This window comes from Tenrec ecaudatus, chromosome 5 (genome assembly GCF_050624435.1).
Source record: "Tenrec ecaudatus isolate mTenEca1 chromosome 5, mTenEca1.hap1, whole genome shotgun sequence".
NCBI lineage: Eukaryota > Metazoa > Chordata > Mammalia > Afrosoricida > Tenrecidae > Tenrec > Tenrec ecaudatus.
The window spans coordinates 40,040,058-40,058,113 of record NC_134534.1 but is presented as its reverse complement, the minus strand read 5'-3'; the positions used below and the strand labels follow the sequence as shown (position 1 = coordinate 40,058,113).

General features: G+C 55.0%; 1 protein-coding gene across 1 annotated transcript in view; it reads left to right on the top strand.

Annotated features, from left to right (window-relative positions):
- MATN2 (matrilin 2) overlaps nucleotides 1-18,056 on the top strand; it is a 202,330-nt gene that overhangs the window by 151,289 nt on the left and 32,985 nt on the right. Inside the window, exons 8-10 of the mRNA XM_075549452.1 lie at nucleotides 3,999-4,121; nucleotides 9,111-9,233; nucleotides 9,412-9,534. Coding sequence (XP_075405567.1) covers nucleotides 3,999-4,121; nucleotides 9,111-9,233; nucleotides 9,412-9,534 — 369 coding nt within the window. The remainder of the gene's footprint in view (nucleotides 1-3,998; nucleotides 4,122-9,110; nucleotides 9,234-9,411; nucleotides 9,535-18,056) is intronic.

Genomic DNA, 18,056 nt, shown 5'->3' with positions numbered 1-18,056 from the left:
CTGCTCCCTGACAACATGTATCGCCAAACTGAGTCTTCCCTGGTTGAAGGGGATCTCTCTTTGGGATGACCTTGTGGGCTGTAGGACCTAATCCGGACAAGTCAGGGCCTACAGTGACACCGGATAATACCTGAGCTCGTTCTAATCCATGGCAAAGCTTTCTGGTGGTGGAAATAGCCATGCTGATCTCTCTATATTTTTTAATCTCACTGCTTAGCCCAGATACAAACCTGGAAACAACCCAGCATTCAATGGGAATTTGAATGGAGAGCTTTCAGAAGGGAACACAATGATTATAGATGGAATGTTTATTCCATTCGACCACACAGGTGTACTGTACAGGGTTCAGAGGGCGGGGGTGAACCCAGTCTGGCCTGTCCAGTCTATGCTGCCACACCTTTTGCTGGGGGTGAGCGGGTCGGCTGCTGATGGCACCCAGGGGAGGCATCTCCTGGGGCAAATCATTGGTGGACCGAAACCTCTCCCGCGAGCGATCATTCACTCTGGTTCCAAGCAGATGCGCCCTGTGGGTGCATGCTTCCTGTTGCGTTACTAGCAGGGAGATAGAGAAGGAACCCCGTTAGGCAGGTGGCCAGCAGCAGGGAGGAGACCCTGGCGGCACTGAGCCCTGCGCCTCTCGCCAACCTGTGCCCTCACGGAGACCTCTCTCCACACCCTGCCTGGAGAGGCACTTGGAGTAAGAGACCGATGCAAGGCAGCCAACTCGCCATTGTCCTGGGAGGAGGGAGACTGAGGACAGAAGGCAGAGTGGTGAGGGTGTGACCATCTGGGAGCAGGATGGCTGTCCATCACAGGCCAGCAGATGGGCTTCTCTGAAGACTGTGGCACAGCCCAGAGTCCATCACACTGGGTCACACTGATTCAATGCGCTTAGCTTCGTTTCCTCTTCAGCCAGGTGCCCTGATTTTCCAGCCCAGAAATATAGCATCCCCCCCGCACCCACCCTCCCCACAGCACGGTGTCCTTAGCAGCCCTTCTCCCATCGCCTGCTTCTTCGTGACTTTTTCCATTGTCTTTGCTGCAAGCCCAGCCCTCTCGGCTCCTGAGGTCAGGCTGCTTTCTGGGCTGGGTGGAGGGAGGCAGCCAGCTGTGGATGGCGTGGGGGCTCCCATCTGTCACACAGAGATCCAAGCATTGTAAACCCGGAGCTCAGGCCACGGCCATGTCCAGTTAATGGGAGGTTGATGGATGAGGGCAATTTTCAAGGGTAATAAGAAATCTAATTTTTTTCAAAGGAGCGCAATGTTATTCAATTAAGCTGAGGGGAAGAGAAAAGTTCAAGGCAGACTCTTCTGGAAGAACAAACTCTTGGCTGGGGTTTGTCTTCCTCCTCCTCCTCCTCCTCCAGGCACTTTTCCTGCTAGTCAGGGGTTCTGTCATCGACCTAAAGTATAAATTACGAAGGTGTCCACGCCCAGACACTGGGTCTGGCCCAGCTGCCTCAGTGGAGCTCCAGGGCTGAGTCTGCTATGGTGTGACTCCATGTGCTGGGCTCCGGGGTGCTCACTCCGGTACTCCGGGCTGGTGAGCGCTCTTTGGAGGTGTGGACACGAGTAGAGGCATGTGTCGGTGTAGCAGGGGTAGACCCGAGCTGGACTGCGCTGAGAGATCTCAGGTCCTGTCTTGGTAGTGCCACCTTGCTCAGCCATGTGACTTTGGACCGGCCACTCTACTCCTCCGTACCTGGATATCCTAAATGGCAAGACTAGGACGTCCTGTAGGGACATTCCATGTGCCTGCCCAGGTGTTCTGAATCTCCCCATCTGTACCTGGAGCCATGGATCTTTCATTTGTTTAATGTCTTGCCTTCCCAGTAAGGAAGCCTGGAGACATAGTAGTAAAGTGCTCAGCTGCAAAGCGAAAGCCAGTGGGTTGACCCCACTGGGGCCTTCCCTGTGAGAAAAGACCAGGCCGTGAGCCCTGGGAAAAGAACAGCCTAGGAATCTTAGGGGCCATTCTGCTTGACCCTGTAGGGTCTGTCGCAACAACAAGAGGCTTCTCAGTTGGGTCTCTTTTCGGGGGGTGGGAGGGGGGTTCTTCACAGAGAGTGCTACATGGAGCTGGCGCTCGGAAAGCCTATTTAATTTACTGCTTGATCGTTCCACTGTCTGTCCTGGGAGGCTTGATGGGGCACGCTGGGATTTGCCAGATAGAACTGCACCCAAGCCTGGCCCATGTCCACTCCTTGGCAGTTTGTGAGGAGCCTAGCCAGATCTGGGGTGCCTCGTAGATCCTCACCGAAGAGCTAGGTGACACACACGTACTTGGACACATGGGCAAGTATGACTCAATTAGGTGAAGAAAGCCAAGGGCTACGCCGAAGCTTCTGCTATAGGAAACTCTCCAGAAAAGCATCATTTCAGTAGCTTCTCGCTGGATAGCGGGGATAATAATCTCATTAAGAATCTAAAAGCTTTTCCTTTGAATTATTTGGGGTGTCAAGTTTTCTTTCTCTCTTCTTTCCTTCTCTCTCTCTCTCTCTCTCTCTCTCTCTCTCTCTCTCTCTCTCTCTCTCTCTCTCTCTCTGATTAAGAGGGTTGATTAGGGCAGTTAGTAAGGTACCGCCAGCCAGGATCGGTAAACAGCAAGAAGACAGTCATTGCTCCACACCAACCTTGGTCCTGAGCCAGCAGCCAAGTCTCTCTCTGGTCCTCAGCCTTTCCGCTACGTGGTCCCTTAACTTCTGCCTCTGTGAGCCCAGAAGCCAGCCCACCTGCCCCTCTGTCTCACCGTCCCATCGTGTCAGACCAGATGAGGAGAAGGGGCCCCGGGGTCTCAGCCCTGCTCCTCTGAGTCTCCGTGCCACATCTCTGGGGCCTCTGGTCTCGGCGTCCTCTGCCACTTCACATAGACATCTTCAAAGTGCTCTCCCAATGGGATTTCTCTCTGTGTCCCCAAGTCTCCAAACTCACTGCCATCGAGTCAACTCTGACTCGTTGCAACCCTGCAGGCCAGGGTGGAATTGCCCTGGTGAGTTTCCGAGCTGGTCACTCTTTTTACAGGGGTACCAAGCCTCGTCTTTCTCCTGAGGAGTTGGCTGGTGGTTTTGTACTGCTGACCTTGTGGTTAGCAGCCCAACTCCCAGATGGGTGTAAAAGTCTTTCTTACAGTGTGTGCTGAAGACAATTGTACTTTTTCCTCCTGGTCCAGGATCGCCCCTGTGAGCCTCCGTTACCAATGAGTGATGGAGTGACTTCTGCAGGCCCGACACCAAGAGGTCCCAGACAGTTGGGTCCTTTGTGTTCCGTGTCCGCTGGCTTGTGTGTTTGTATGTGGTCTGTTTCTCGTTATCAAAGATCTCCTTCGCTTGTGCCCAGGCACGCCGTGTGCTCGGCCCCAGGATAGGTTCTTGATGAGCGCCTTCAGGAAGTTAGAGTGAAACTGTGCACGGCTAACATGATTCGTTCTCTCCTCAAGAGGAAAGGGTGAACTACAGCCCGAGCGGCCAAGGTCAATAACAGCATGGTGAGGTCTCCGCTGTGCAGGGCCGTGGACACGTCTCTGCTGTGGCACTAGGCGCCTACTCGGGGCATGCAGGAAGTTCTGTCTTCCAGCCACAGGGGAGAGGCACGTAGTCACACTTTGAAGGATGTGTCCGGGGTCCCTGCCTGACTCCTCCTCTCCAAAGCCTCCAGCTTGCCATCACCTCCTCCCGGAAGACCCTCTCTCAGCTCCTTGTTGGACCATCTCTGTGTCTTATGACTGTCTGTTCCCTTGACTGTCTCCCCACGGGAGCAGGAACCCCCAGAAGGGCAGGAGACTTGGCTGACTTCACCCTCCCACCCAACTGGCATGCACAGTGATCTCAGCCTGGCAACTGGCTGGTTAATGAATGAAGGGATGACCCCTTCAGAGCTCCCGTGGGGTGCTGTCTCCCTGGGGTGCCTCCAAGGGGTGCTAGGAGAGACCCAGGACCTGACCTTACTGCCCCTGGAGAAGCTACTAGATCACAGGAGGGTCTCCTGTTCTCTCAACAGGGATCAACTACTGCGCGCTGAACAAGCCCAATTGTGAGCATGAGTGCGTCAACACGGAGGAGAGCTACTACTGCCGGTGCCGCCGGGGCTTCAGCCTGGACCCCAACGGCAGGACCTGCAGCCGTGAGTGTCTCCTGGGAGGCAGGCTCGCAGGGCTTCAGAGACTCCTGTGTTTCATGGGGGGCCCATGGTCCCATAGAGTTAACTTCTCCTGCCCCCTGTTTCATGGCCCATAAAGCGGGTTCTAAGCACTATGGGCCTCCTAGTGAGGTGTAAACAGTTACCCACTGGACAAAAAGGATGGCCGTTGAAGTCCAGCCAGAGGCGCCTTGGAAAACAGACCTGGTGAGCCGCTGCTCATCAGTCACAGCCGTGAAGTCCCGCTGGCACTGCTCTAGTCTGTGCCCAAGGGGTGCCACAGGTCAGGTGCCAACCAACAACATTACCACCTCCTAAGTTGAGTTGTGAAGACGGAAAGTATCCACGCTTATGAGACACTTGGAACACTCAGTAAATATTAACTACCACCAGAAAGCCACGGCTTTCTCCTCCCCTACAGAGTTTCACAGTCTCCACCGCATTATACATGTAGAAGTTGTGGAATTGGAGAACGTTTTGTCGTGTATATGTTTGCCGCAATTAATGTGTTAGTCTGGGTAGACTAGGGAAACAAGTTCACAGACACTCATCTGTGTCTAAGAAAGAGCTTCATATACAAGAGCAATTGTATACTGAGACAACATCCCACCCCAGTCCAGATTAAGTCCATAAGCCTTATATTAGCCCATAGGTTCGAGACCAATCTATAAAGTCCTCTTCAAGCTCATGAAACACATGCAATGATGCCGACTGCAGGAAAATCATAGGCCAGTGGACGGGAAGTCTTGTGGATCCAGGGATGGTGTGAGCAGCTCAGCGCTGGCAGGGATCTCCATGTGGCTCCTCCAGCTCCAAGGCTCTAGCCTAGCTCCATGTGTTTGGTCAGCAGGAATATCTTGCAGGGAGTGAGTGTGTGTCCCGCCTCCAGTGAGCTCTTTATCTCCTTAGTGCCTCCAAGTGAAGCCATCAAGCTGTGCCCTGACTGACAGGCTAAACTCCACCCCTTCACTCATAATAGTCTCAAATTGACCACAGATTATGTAATAACCATAATTAGAAAAGAAAATGACATGAATAACAAGGAGTACAAGGATAAAGAAGATAGTCTAGTATTGAATGTGGTGGGCATTGTATACCTCTTGATGTGATCGAATTATTGAACTGAATTCATGGAGATGAAGTGTTAAGAAAACTGTTTAAAACAAAGCAAAAAAAGAATTACAGTCTCGGAAACCCACAGGGGCAGTTCTGCGCTGTCCTGTAGGGTCGCTCTGAGATGGAATTAATCCCACGGCAGTGAGTTTTATTCTTACTATTATTGTATTCTTAGTTGCCATTAAGAGCATTGGCTGGGAACCAGAGCTGGATTCGAAGCCAAGCTCTACCACATTTCCTGGGCAAGTTACTTTAATTTCTCCCAGCCCTGATTTCCTCTCTTCAACGATAAATAAAGTGAATAACACTGGTGATCCTGAAGGGTTAAAGAAAATCATGGGGCCATTTGCCTCTCTGGGCCTAGCACAAGGTACGCACAGTCAATGGCAATCATTCACAATTAGCACGGCGCCCTGAGAGTGACCAGTGCCCGGCCGTGTGTCACCCTGAGTTGGCACAAGAGCAGAAAGGACAGAGCTGGTCGGCGGAGGGCAGAGCGGAGAAACTCGGGCGCTTTGGCGAAGACTTTTCTTCATTTCCTTGTGTAAGAGCCACAACGAAGCCCTACTTCGTGGTCAGCGCCTGGAAGCTGGCAGGCTTGCCCAGCTGGACGGCTCTGTCCTGCAGATGAGGCACAGGCCCCTCTTGCCAGGCAGCGGGCTGGGAGCCCACCAACACTGCGGCGGCTCCCTGCGGCCTTGGTGATAGAAGGACGTAGGAAGGGCCCTCTCTGTGGCATGCGCCCAGCAAGCCGCACGCACATCTGTTCCAGCTTTGGAGACAGAGAGAGATTGTGAGCGAGAACAGTGCAGCTGTTGAGCATTTGGGCCCAAACCCTCCAGGAGGGGACACTTCCCGCTTGATGAAGTGTGAGGGGCAGAGGGGATATCAGGAAGGCCTGTTTCCCTTCTGCCTTCAAGTGCCTCGGCCAGGCTTCCTAGGGGGCTGGTCTTGAAGGCCAAGGGCTTCTGAACCAGAAGGTGGGTGCAAAAGTCAGTACCCTGCTGAGGCCTGTGCAAAGCTGGTGAGAACAGAGGGTCTTGTGTTCAGCGAGGACACACCCTGCTGAAGATGGACCTGTGAAGATCCTAGCTTCTTTCCAGATTATGGGACCTTCCTGCAGGAGCTGGGGCAGACTGGGCGTGGCCTGAGACCATGGAGGGGGCAGGGGGAGGGGTGCATGGCCTGCCCCTCTCTCCTTGAGGGAGCATAGGCATGCTCAGAGCCAGGGCCAGAGGATATCAGGGTGTCCTGTCTCTGTGGGACACTCACATAGGAAAGAGTCTCTGGTTGATGATGACTCCTGGCGACCCCGTGTGTGTCAGAGTAGAACTGGGCTGCACAGGGTCTCCCAGAGTTGGGTTTTTTGGAAGTAGATCTGCAGGCACTTTGAAGGCACCTCTGTGGGGACTCAGACCTCCAACCTCTCGATGAGAGCCAAGCACATCAGCCTTTAACCACCCAGGGATGCTAACTAGTCAGCTAAGAAAGTACGAGGGGATTCTGAAACATCGGGATGGAGAAAGATTTATTATTTCTGAATTCTATTTTCCCATGAACTTATTGAAACGACCTCATCTACACTAAGCCATTTCTGTGAAATGTCCCCAGAGAAAGTCAGGATTCTCTGCTCCTCTCAGGGGCTCAGGAAGCCCGGGGCTATAATCAAAGCAAGTTCTGACCAGGTCTGTGAGGCCTTTCTACATGCTAACTCCTTTAGTCCTCAGTTGTTCTCCATCCTCCAGGGCAGCTGCATTCTAACCCCTGGGAAAAGATGGGTGTGGAGGCACAGAGAGATTAAGTGACTTTCCCCAGCGTGGCGAGGCTATGGTGGGCCAGGACATCAGTGTTTAGCTCCTGAAGGGATTTCTTGCAAGTGCATGCAGTGGAAAGTTCCAGAAGTCAGCGATGCCAAGCCCTGAGGGAGTAAAGAGACCCACTCAGTGGCTCTGCACAAGGCCTTCCGTGTCCCTTCAGTCCCTGTGGGCACATTTTCTCCACCCAGGATAGCTGGGCAGCTGCCTACTGGACTACCTGGGCATTGCTCACCACTGCTGGGTGGCCTTCTGGTGCCAGGTTTGGCCACACATGCAGCCTAGAGCTCAGAAATTAGGGGTTCTGGTTTTGGGAAAAGGAAGAAAGAAAGTGGGGGGGGGGAGTTTCTTTCATTTTCAAATAGAAAAGAGTACTTCTTATTCAGCTGTGTTGCATTCAGTAACACTAACAATTAAGTGTTACTGATTAAGTGGTTACTAGGGGCCCAGGACTGTGTTGAGGGCTTCCCCTGTGTCCACTCATGGAATCCTCTTCACATTCCTGTAAGAACACAGCCCTCACCATTCCCCGTGCTCCAGTCCAGAAATGACTGGCCCTCCACTCTCCTAGGAAATGGGGGAGATGGGATCTGTGCCCAAGCCCTCTGATGCTCTAACTTGAGGGGAGACCCAGAGGCCCTGGGAAGAAAGGCCTGGTGTTCTACTTCACAGAAACCAGCCTAAGTCCCACTCTGACAAACGGGGTTCGTCACGAGTCAGCGTTGACTCAACAGCAGTTGTTTCGTTTGTTCGTTTGGTGCAGAACCTCCTTTGCTAATGTGCTAAGCTAAGGGCTACTCTTACTGGCTGTGTGGTGCTGGGCAAGCAGGGTGACCCTCCTGAGCCCGTTTCCCTGGAAATGACACCTATGTGGGGTGCAGATGGGACCACAGAGCGGGGCTGCCAAGCCCACGCGCAACGAGGGGCACTCTGGCCGTCAGTGCTACAGGCTCAGCCCCCAGTGCTTTGAGGTTGTATATACTCTACTCGGCAAGCAGAAAAGAATCGGGAACAAAAACAAACAAGCTCAATTTTCCAGAGATCCCAGCAGTGCTGGAGGGAAGGCAGCCTTTCCCGGGACTCCTTTGGAGGCCAAACCAACCCCCCTGCCATTGAGTCAATTCCAACTCAGTGACCCTGAAGGACAGAGAAGAGAATTGCCGGTTGAGGTTTCCAAGCCTGGGGATCCTTATAGGGAAGCAGGCTGCCGTCCCCCTCTCTCCCGTGGAGCAGCCTGGGGGACAGTTGGCAGCTGAGTGCTTAACCACCGGGCCTGCAGAGCTCCTGTTTGGATGCCAGCGGGGTAAGTAGTCCGTGAGGGGCCTCCGCCCGGTTTGCTTTGTTGATGCTGAGGCTCTCCGCTACTCGGCCACAGGCGGCTGTAAGAAAACCAGGGTAAGCACAGGCCAGCACGTGCTTGCTTACTAATCGGCTGGGAACGGTTCCACATGGGTCTCACATGATGTATTGAGCAGTTCCAACTGGGTTTCACCGGGTCATGTGAAATTGTTCCCAGTAGATTAGTAGATAAGCACACGCCGGCCTGTGCTTACCTGGCTTGCTGGGGTACTCCCTCCCCGGCAGGGACCGGAGATCTGAAAAGAGGCTGTGATTGTGTAGGGAGGTGCCAAGGGGGTGGGAGGAAGACGGAGGCGGTCAGCCAGACTTCACCCTCACGGTGGTGAAGACCTGTGAACTTGCTCACCACACATTGCTTAGGAAGCACAGGTCAACACGTGCTTACTTTGCTTCTTGATGAGACTCCTAGGGAGGATTGTTGGGCACGGCTGTGAGGCAGAGCGGCCACGGGGCTGAGTGCTTTGTGTGCTGGTGTTGGAAGTTAGGTGGTGTGTGGGGCTGCAAAATGACAGTTCCGTGGGTTCAAGCCCAGCAGCTGCCCCCAGGGGGGAAGATGAGGCAGCCTTGGACACCCTAGGAGTCAGAGTGGACTTCAGGGCCATGGGGTTTGTTTTGTTGGTGAGTCTGTCTGTCTGTGTATCAGGTGGGCCTCAGGTCCTTTTCGCTTTCTTGTCTGACTGGACAGGGGTGGATCACTGCGCACAGAACGACCACGGCTGTGAGCAGCTGTGTCTCAACACGGATGAGTCCTTTGTCTGCCAGTGCTCCGAGGGCTTCCTCATCAACGAGGACCTCAAGACCTGCACCAGTGAGTCCCGTCGCCCGCCTCTCTGCAAACAAACCATTGTCCTTGGGACGGCGGTGGGGGTGCTCGTGGGGCTGGGGGCCAGCATGGCAGCCATGTCACCCCATCACCAGGAGTCCCGTGCCTCGCCCGCGAAGGCTGCCCTGTGGGCGGGGCCCTAACTCACTGTGTGGTTTTGCAGAGGTGGATTACTGCTTGCTGAGCGACCATGGCTGTGAATATTCCTGCGTCAGCATGGACACGTCCTTTGCCTGCCAGTGTCCTGAGGGGCATGTGCTCCGAAGCGACAGGAAAACCTGTGAGAGTGAGTGTCGTGCACGTGGAGTGCTGTGGGGGGTGGGAGTCCCGGGACTTGGGTCCTGATGGCTGCTCTCTCATCCTTCTTTCCTGCCCCCCAAAACCACCCCCCTGAACCCTTTACTCCATTCCCCCCATTTCTCAGGCTGCCATTCCGCCCCCCGACAGAGCCATGATGCCTTCTTAGCTCAAACCAATGCACACTCCACCCAGCCACTGCCATCGAATCGATGCCCACGCTACAGGGCAGAGTAAAACTGTGCGCAAGGTCTCCGACGCTGTCAGCTTTACTGGGAGGGGCCCTGGGGGCGTCCTGGTTATGAGTTGGGCCACTAACTGCAGAGTCAGTAAAACCACCAGCCTTGGGAGAAAGACAAGGCTTTGTACAGCCTCCAGAGCCCACGAGAGCAGTGCTACCCTGTCCTGTAGGGTCCCAGTGACTCGGAGTCAACTCGATGGCAGTGAGATTTGGGGGTGTGCTTTCGATCTTCAGTGGAGCAGACTGTCACATCGTTCTCCTGCAAAGCAGCTGGTGAGTGTGGATAGCTGGCCTTTCCATTCATGGCCAAGTGCTTCACCACTGTCTACCAGGTGCCTCCAACCTGACTTACATGGCAGTCAGCCAACTTGGCACATGGCTGTCAAGACTATGAGCAAGAAGGCCGATCGTTTGAACTCACCCAGGGGTGCTTTAGGAGGAGCCCTGGTGACGAAGTGGTTACACATTGGGCTGCTAGCCACAAGGTCAGAAGTTCGAAATCACCAGCCAGCTGCTTCTCTGAGGGAGTAGTGTAGGCTTTCTACTCCCATAAAGAGTGACTGGCTCAGAAACCCACAGGGACAGCCCTGCCCTGTCCTACAGGGTCGCTATGGGTTGGCATGGACTCGGTCAGAGGGTTTGGTTTTGGTTTTGAGAGGTGCCCAGAAAACCCGATAAAGCAGCAGGTCTCCTCTCGACGCGTGAGGGTACCATGGGTCAGAGTCCGTGCAAGGACAAGTAACAGCATGGAGGGAGAAAGACGGCCTTTCTGCTCCCGTAAAGAGTTACAGTCTCGGAAACCCACAGAGGCAGTGCTGTGCTGTCCGATAGGGTCGCGATGAGCCAGAATCCACTCAGTAGCACTGAGTATGTTTTTTGGGGAACAACAGTGATAGTGTGGTCTGGTTACTGACCCAGGAGCCCTGGCAGCACAAGCAGTTAAACACTTGGTTGATAACCATGCAGATAGTCGTTCCCACTCACCCAGCAGTTCCCAGGGGGACAGCACCTCGGCTGCCTGACACAGGCCCTGTGAGCGAAAACCACTGGGGGGCACCTGTCAACCGCATCTCCTGCCCACTGCACACTGTGCTAAGCGCGCCCCATGCCTGGTCCCATCAGTGGGATCCCCATCCGACAGCTGAAGAAGCTGCAGCCCTGGTCATGTAAAGCGCCTACCAGTTTAGAAGAGGTGGGCTCAGACTGAGGCTGGAGGGAGGCAGGGCCCCAGAGAACTCCTTTGCCCTTCCTTCTGGCCCTGACCCTCTGGTGGCAGATGAGAAGGCAGGCCGTGGTGTTTTCGGGGTCTGTGTTTCCTGCAGCTGCCCCAGCTCCTGAATCCACCAAGGAAACTGCTCCCAGCCCTGCCTCTCTCCTGTTCTTGAGAACACTGTGTGTGCTGCCCCACACTCTTGTTTCCAATAAGATAAAGAGTCACCAAAAATAAACCCACCCAAAACAGTCATTCTGAAAGATAAGTTCATAGACAAAAGAAAAGGGCTCTCATTGACCTTCCCCATCCTACTGGTCCTTCTGGTTCTAATGTACCACTGTGGCCACAAGCGAACTAGCCACCATTGCATGCTGTCCAGTTATGTGACAGGTGAACTGACCAAATAGCTTGCTGGGTGTGTGCCTCCCTAACTAGGAGCCTGCGAGGAAATGCCTCCCCAATTTGAGATGAGAGCCTTGAGTCACAGCCAATGGGTTGTCCACTTTCTGGCTTGCGTGTGGTCCTGCCAGCCGCCTGCAGAACTCTGTGGAGACCGGCACAGGGGGCAAGTCTGGGCACCAGGTCCAGCAGAGAGCGTGGGGGTGTCGAATCGCTTCTTTGTTTGACTGAAGGCCCCAGTCAGGTGTGAGCGTTATTCCGATGGTGGTGGGCTTGTTTGTGCTCTTAGGTCATGCGTGCTCTCCCACCCTCCTGCCCGGCTGTACTGCTGCGGCCCATCAAGAACTGACCTCCTGAGATGGCAGCTTGACTCCTGAGACTCTCTCAGGGGCCCTTCCAAACAAATGACAGCTCCCTCTCCTTGTACAGAGCCCCTGTGTGGTGCACGTGCTCACTGAAAGGTGGGGGGTTCAAGTCCACGCAGAGGAGGAGCCTTGGGAGAAAGGCGTGGCAGTCTGATTCTAAAAGCTCAGCCTTTGAGGACCCTGGGGAGCACTGTCCTCTGGGGTCCCCGTGCGTCAGACGCAGTTTGATGACACCGAGTCCAGTCTGGAAAGAGTCCTGGGGCACAGTGATGAAGCCGCTACCCGGAATCTCTCGAGCTGGAACCCAGCAGCTGGGCTGCGGGAGGCACATGTGGCCACGTGCTCTGGGAAGACGACAGCCCTGAAACCCGACGGGGAGTTCTGCCCTGGTGCGTCACGCCGAGTCTCCATCAGTCGGCTTGGACCCAGTGGCCGTGGACTTGGTGTGCTTTTGTTCCACTGGCCTCCCTGCACGCTCGTGGCCTGCTAAGCAGCTCTACATCTGTGCTGTGCCGCAGCCGGTGCCTAGGGGCCCCGAGTTTCTCGGGTGCAGTGTGTTTGGAACTAATGGTGCAGTGAGGTCAGCCGTCTGCGTAAACCCCCAGCAGTGCGGTGATAACACGCCCGTATTTCTGGACGGTGGTGTTGCTGTGAGCGTTTGCGAGCTGGTCAGATGGGTTCGCTTATCCTGGGGAAGGACTTTGTAGAGACCCCTTTTCCTCACCTCATAGGCTCTGAGTTCTCCCACAAACAAAGGGCATTCTGTCTGCCCCGAGGGCCTCGGTGTGGCTGCCGGTCCTGTAATAAGAAGCTAGGTTTCTGGTCCAGCCGCAGGGTTGTGGCGTATCCTCCCCTACTCCAGGCCCGCTGACAGAACCAGCTGACATGACTTCACCTTCTTTGTGAGGCCTGCTGGCCACATGGAGGGGGAAGCCTGCGGCAACAGCCAGGGCTGGCTTAGCAAATAGGGATTCCTTGGCCCTCCACCAAGGCAGCTGGCAGCGGGGGACCCTGAAGCATGGAGCCAGGGCCTGATTCCCAGGCCCTTGAACCCCCCAGGGATCTGCAGACACCATGCTCCCCTTGGGCTCTGGAGTGAAGATGTTCTTTCTTCCTTTAAGCCTGCTGTGGAACCCCAGGCCTCCCCTCCTGATGGGATCCTCAGCCCCCTACAGGTGGCCCCACCTGTGGCTGGGATTGGCCAGACCTGCTCTGGGGGGGCCTTCCTCACCTCAGGCAGGTAGATGCACACACCGGGGCGGTGGATGGGGACAGAATAGACTACCATCAGCCTCCCCGGCTCATACTCCTGGAAATTCCCCCGCAAAGACCTGGGGCAAGTGCAGCCCAGCACCAAGAATGAGCCCATAGGTGGCCCATGTGGGACATAGCCCACTGACCCTGGAGTTCCTGATGGTCAGAGATGGGGTTTCATCTGAGTCTCAGTTGCCTGGCATGGCCCACGGGAAGCTGACAACAATGGTGAATGGTAGAGGCCATTGCTTTCAACCCGTGGCACCTAGCACAGGGGCCCCTCCCTGCCTCCAACACCTTCCGTGGCTCCCACTGCCTGCCCAGGTCAGTTTCCCGAGCTCAGTCCTGGGTTCTGGGTGTGACAGTGTAGAAACCCTCCGACACCTCTTTAGCTTCACCCCAGACCTGTTCCTGCCCTTCAGCCAAAGTGGCTGTTCCCCGTTTCCCAGGGCTACCGAAGCCAAATACCACAAACTGGGGGCTGGTCACAACAGAAATGTGTGGCCTCGAAGTTCTGGCGGCTACAAGTCTGCATCCAGGGTGTCAGCAGGGCCATGTTCCCTCCAAATGTTCTAGAAGACGGCCTTGCTTTTGTCCCAGCTCCAGGTACCCACAGACATTCCTGGGCTGGTAGGAGCATTTCCATGTGGCCCTCATTTCTTCTCTCTCTCTCTCTCTCTCTCTCTCTCTCTCTCTCTCTCTCTCTCTCTCTCTCTCTCTCTGTGTGTGTGTGTGTGTGTGTGATCCTCTTTTATAAGAAGACAAGATTGGATTGGATTAGGACTCCCCCATTCCAGTTAGTCCTCACATCCACAATACCAGGGGTGTGGGCTTCAATATAAATGTGGACACGGGAGCCCTCGTGTTGTCGTGGTTATGGGCTGGGCTGCAGTTCGAAACTACCAGCCACTCCTCAGAAGGAAGGCGAGGCTCTCTGTTCCCATAAAGAGTGCCAATCTCAGAAACCCACCAGGGCAGCTCTGCTCTGCCCTGTCCTGTAAGGTCTCCATGAGTCAGAATAGACTCAATGGCAGTGGGTCTGAGAATACACGTGAGGCAGGGCCGGCGGGGGACACAGTTTAGTCCATACCACTCTCTGAAAGGCCTGGATCTGCCAGCCGGTCACACCTCCTGATGTGACTCCTCTCCTCAGCCCCCAAGGGGTGTCCCCACAGCACTCCCTTGGCCCTGCCCCTGTGTCAGGCTCCAAGTATCAGCGTGGCTGAGCAGAGAGAGAGAGCTGAGTTGACAGCCTGGAGACTGAGTTGAAGTCTGGACGCTTCTCTCCCCTCCCACCCCCGACCCCGCCCCTCCTACCCAGGCAAGGCAACTGACTCCCTCTCAGGAGCACTGTGTGACACTAGGAGAGACGTCGCCATGGTGCTTCATTGTGAACTTGGACCAAAAGTGAGGCAGCAGAGGTTCAGCACCGGGTCCTCCCCTTCCACGCATGAGACCCCGGGAGACCCATTAGCACCCACTACCCCTCCCTTGCTGGATTCCAGTGGAGCTTCCAGACTTGAGCAGACTAGGAAGAAAGGCCTGGTGATCGACTTCCAGATACCAATCCACGGAAACCCTGTGGCCTACATGGTCTGCTGATCACAGGGAGGCCGTAGGACCGATCCCCTTGCAGCCTTCCCTTGCCACCCTTAGTCTGAAGAGAAGACAGGCACCACACCCTGCCCTTCTGTGTGGAGACACGCTCTCTTGGGGCCTGTTTCCCTGAGAGGGGCTAGAGACAGGAGGCCCTCAGGACAGGTGAGGGACCCCAAGAGCCCTGACAAGGGGCTGTCCAAGTTGGAGGATTCCAGCTGGGGACACTCCTTGGGGACTACCCCCCAGGCCTCGGTGAAGGCCTGATGGGGCTGATCGAGCCTCCCCCTTGGCGTTCACACTATAGACTCGGCGGAGCACAAGGAAGCTTCCAGGCTTCCTTTTGTGAGAGACACGCTCAGGGAGGAAGTGACTGTCCCAAGTGTCCCTGGGAAGCAGGGGCCGAGCAAGGGCCAGAGCCAGGGCCGACTGAGTCCAGGGTCTCTTCTCCAGCTTGGGCTGCCCCCAAAGGGTCTGCAGCACAGTCCAGCTGCGGCTTGACCGATCTGAGAAGCCTTACATGGAGACAAACCAATGACTGGCTGATCGCCATTGTGCTGCCAACTAGGCTAGTCAGGGAATGGTGTCAACTTTCTTACGCAGCCTTTGTTTACCCTCTTGGCAGGCGACCTCGGTGGCTTTCCCCCTCTGAAGCCATACCTCCCCTTCAGAGCCTCAGACACAGGAGTGCTGGGTGCCATCAGGGCCAGGGCAGGGGTCTCCAGAACTTGCCACTCCAGGATCCAATTCAACACAGATGGGCAAAACCTCCCAGGTCCAAGGTACGGGTGTGATGAGCAGTTCATGCCTATACGTCCTGATGACATATTACAGACACACACCCAGTTCACTTCAGGGGTTAATAACGTGTGAGGGGGTGTTGCAGAGAGTGTGTGGGAAAATTCCACTCTCTCCCAATCCCACTTTTCCACGCGCTTTTTGAAAGCCCCTGGCATGTGCCTCCTTCGGTGAGAGGACCACCCTGCTACTTGAAGGGGGCCAATGTTTTCTTCATGCCTCGAAATTCCTCACCACCCCTTCCACCCAAGTCATGTCAGCATGGTCTCTCCTTGGCCCCATCTATTTCCTCTTGCCTCCAGATCTGATCCCAGATGCACCTTCCGGAATGGAGCCCTGGGGCACTGCAGGATTAGCGGTCCGCCAATAACTATGAGGCCAGCCGGTGAGCTCACCAGCTGCTCCTAGCCAGAGACAGAGATGGGGGCGAGGAGGAAGTGCTCCCCAGGCAGCTGAACTGCTGGGACAAGCCCAGGGCCAGAGCTGGCGGCAGGAAGCCTCCTCCATTGAGTGTGACGTTTGGCAGGGAAACAGGAGGGGCCTGGAGAAGCAGACAGGACAGGTCACCTGCAGACAGGTCACACTAGACTTTGTGGGGCCCAGCCTCACCTGAGGAGTTTCAGGTGGCCTTCTGAGATGCTAGCAGGTTGTCTGAGCAGACTGCTGAGCTGCGGTGAACAGTGGATGTGTCACAGAGCAGAGCCTGCGGAGGTGACAGATCCGCCCCAGGACACTTGAGCTAATTAATCTCGGCAGGCTAAGGGGACCTTGAAAAAGCCACTTCTGCTTTCTCACCATCTGTGCCCTTCATTCTAAAATGAAGGAGGCTGGCCCAGTGGATTGCCCCCAAATAAGCATAACTCCTGGTACAGTGTAGAAGCTCAGTGAACACTTGCTGAGTAAATGAACTCACTGGGGTGACCACCGCTCTTCCCCCAGGCCAAAGGCACCCCAAAGGAGCAAACCAAGGCTGGAGGCTCTCTTTGCCTGCTAGGGAGCATGGGGCTCTGTCCCGTGGGCACCTAACCTTGGCTCTCAGGAAAAACTGGCGCCAGGCTGGGGGCCAGGCGGGGTTAGAGAGAAAGCCGGCAGACCCGTGGTCCAGAGTCTCACTGTGGCATGCTCCTGCCATCCTCTGAGGGACTGCCTGTGCTGCTTTGGTTGATGCGTGGCCCACAAGGTCCAGAACATGCAGAAACTTGACTGTTCGGTTGAACCGATGTGCAAGGGAGCCCAGCTGCCGCCATCCTCCGAGACTTCTCACTGAAAACACCCTAACACCCTGCGAGGTGGATCTAAGTACCCTCACGGTTTGGAGCAGGAAGCGCTTGGGGGTGTACTCACTAGGTCCTTCATGGGGAGGTGGTGACGTTCAGGGGTGGGGTGGGGGGAAGATACAGGGCAGAGGGTCAGCCCCAGACCAAAAGGCAAGCCATCACACGTGAAAACAACCATGCCATGTGCCGAGAGCTTTGGAGCGCTCTGAGGCCCGTGGTGGGGAGGTCAGGAAGACTTCTGGAGGGAGATTCAAGGAGTGTGTTGTGTATGGAGGGAAAGCTGTGGGAAGAGTAAGGGTTAACTAGGGGAAGGAGCCTTCCAGGGAGAGGAAACAGCTGTACCATACTCTGGTGGGGGCCTCCTGGCTCCTGACAGAAGGTACTCGGAGGAGAGAAGGTACCGGAGAGAGTCAGGCGAGGCTGATGAGGCTCGAAGGCCTGGCTTGGGAGCCTTGCCAAGGATTGTGTTTCTTAATGGAGAGCCTCGGGAACCCAGAGAGGATTTCAGGCAGCGGGAGGGAGGAAGGGAGGGATGTGAACAGATGTGCTTTGGGGAGGAGGATTCAGGCCACAGCAGGGAGGACAGATGGGAGAAGGTCAAAGCGGCTGTGTGGAGACCAGTCAGTAGCTGATGCCGCAGACAGAGATGGCGGCCTTTGGTGCAGGGTGGTGGAGGCACAGACTCATGGGGTGTTTGAGAAGCCTCATAGCATAAGGTCTGTGTCTACTGCCAGTGCCTCCGCTGGTGGTTCATCAAAACCATCTGTGGGATTTTTTTTTTTAATCCAAATGCCCCGCAGCACCCCAAGGGCCCTAATTAGAAAGAAATGGGCGACTATCCTTTGTTGGTGAAAACATAGATGGGTATATCCCTTTAAAAGACAATTTTGAAATCTTTCAAAACTCTAACCTCCCTGCCGTCGAGTTGATGCAGATCCATAGCAACCCAATAGGACAGGGTAGAACTCCCCCAGTGGGTTTCTGAGATTGTGATTCCACGGGTTTTTCTCCCTCCCTCAGGGAAGCTGGTGGTTTCGAACTGCTGACCTTGTGGTTAGCAGCCTAACTGGTAACCACTACACCACAAGGTTCCTTTCCGATCTCTGTCAGCTTTTAAACATTTAGGCAATTCCACTTCTAGAAGTTTGTCCTTTAGGTTCGCTTTCATACTGTCTACAAAACCAGTACATGCATAGACGATTGGTTACAATAAAATGTCTGCAGGGCCATGAAATAAGACAGCCGTGAATGAATTATGATACAGCCTTCAAAAACAATGACGTATGGTGTCAGAGGTGAGTTTCAGCGAGAAACCCTTTTGCTCCCATAAGAATTCGTCTTTAAGTTTTGTTCTCCTTTTAGAATAGG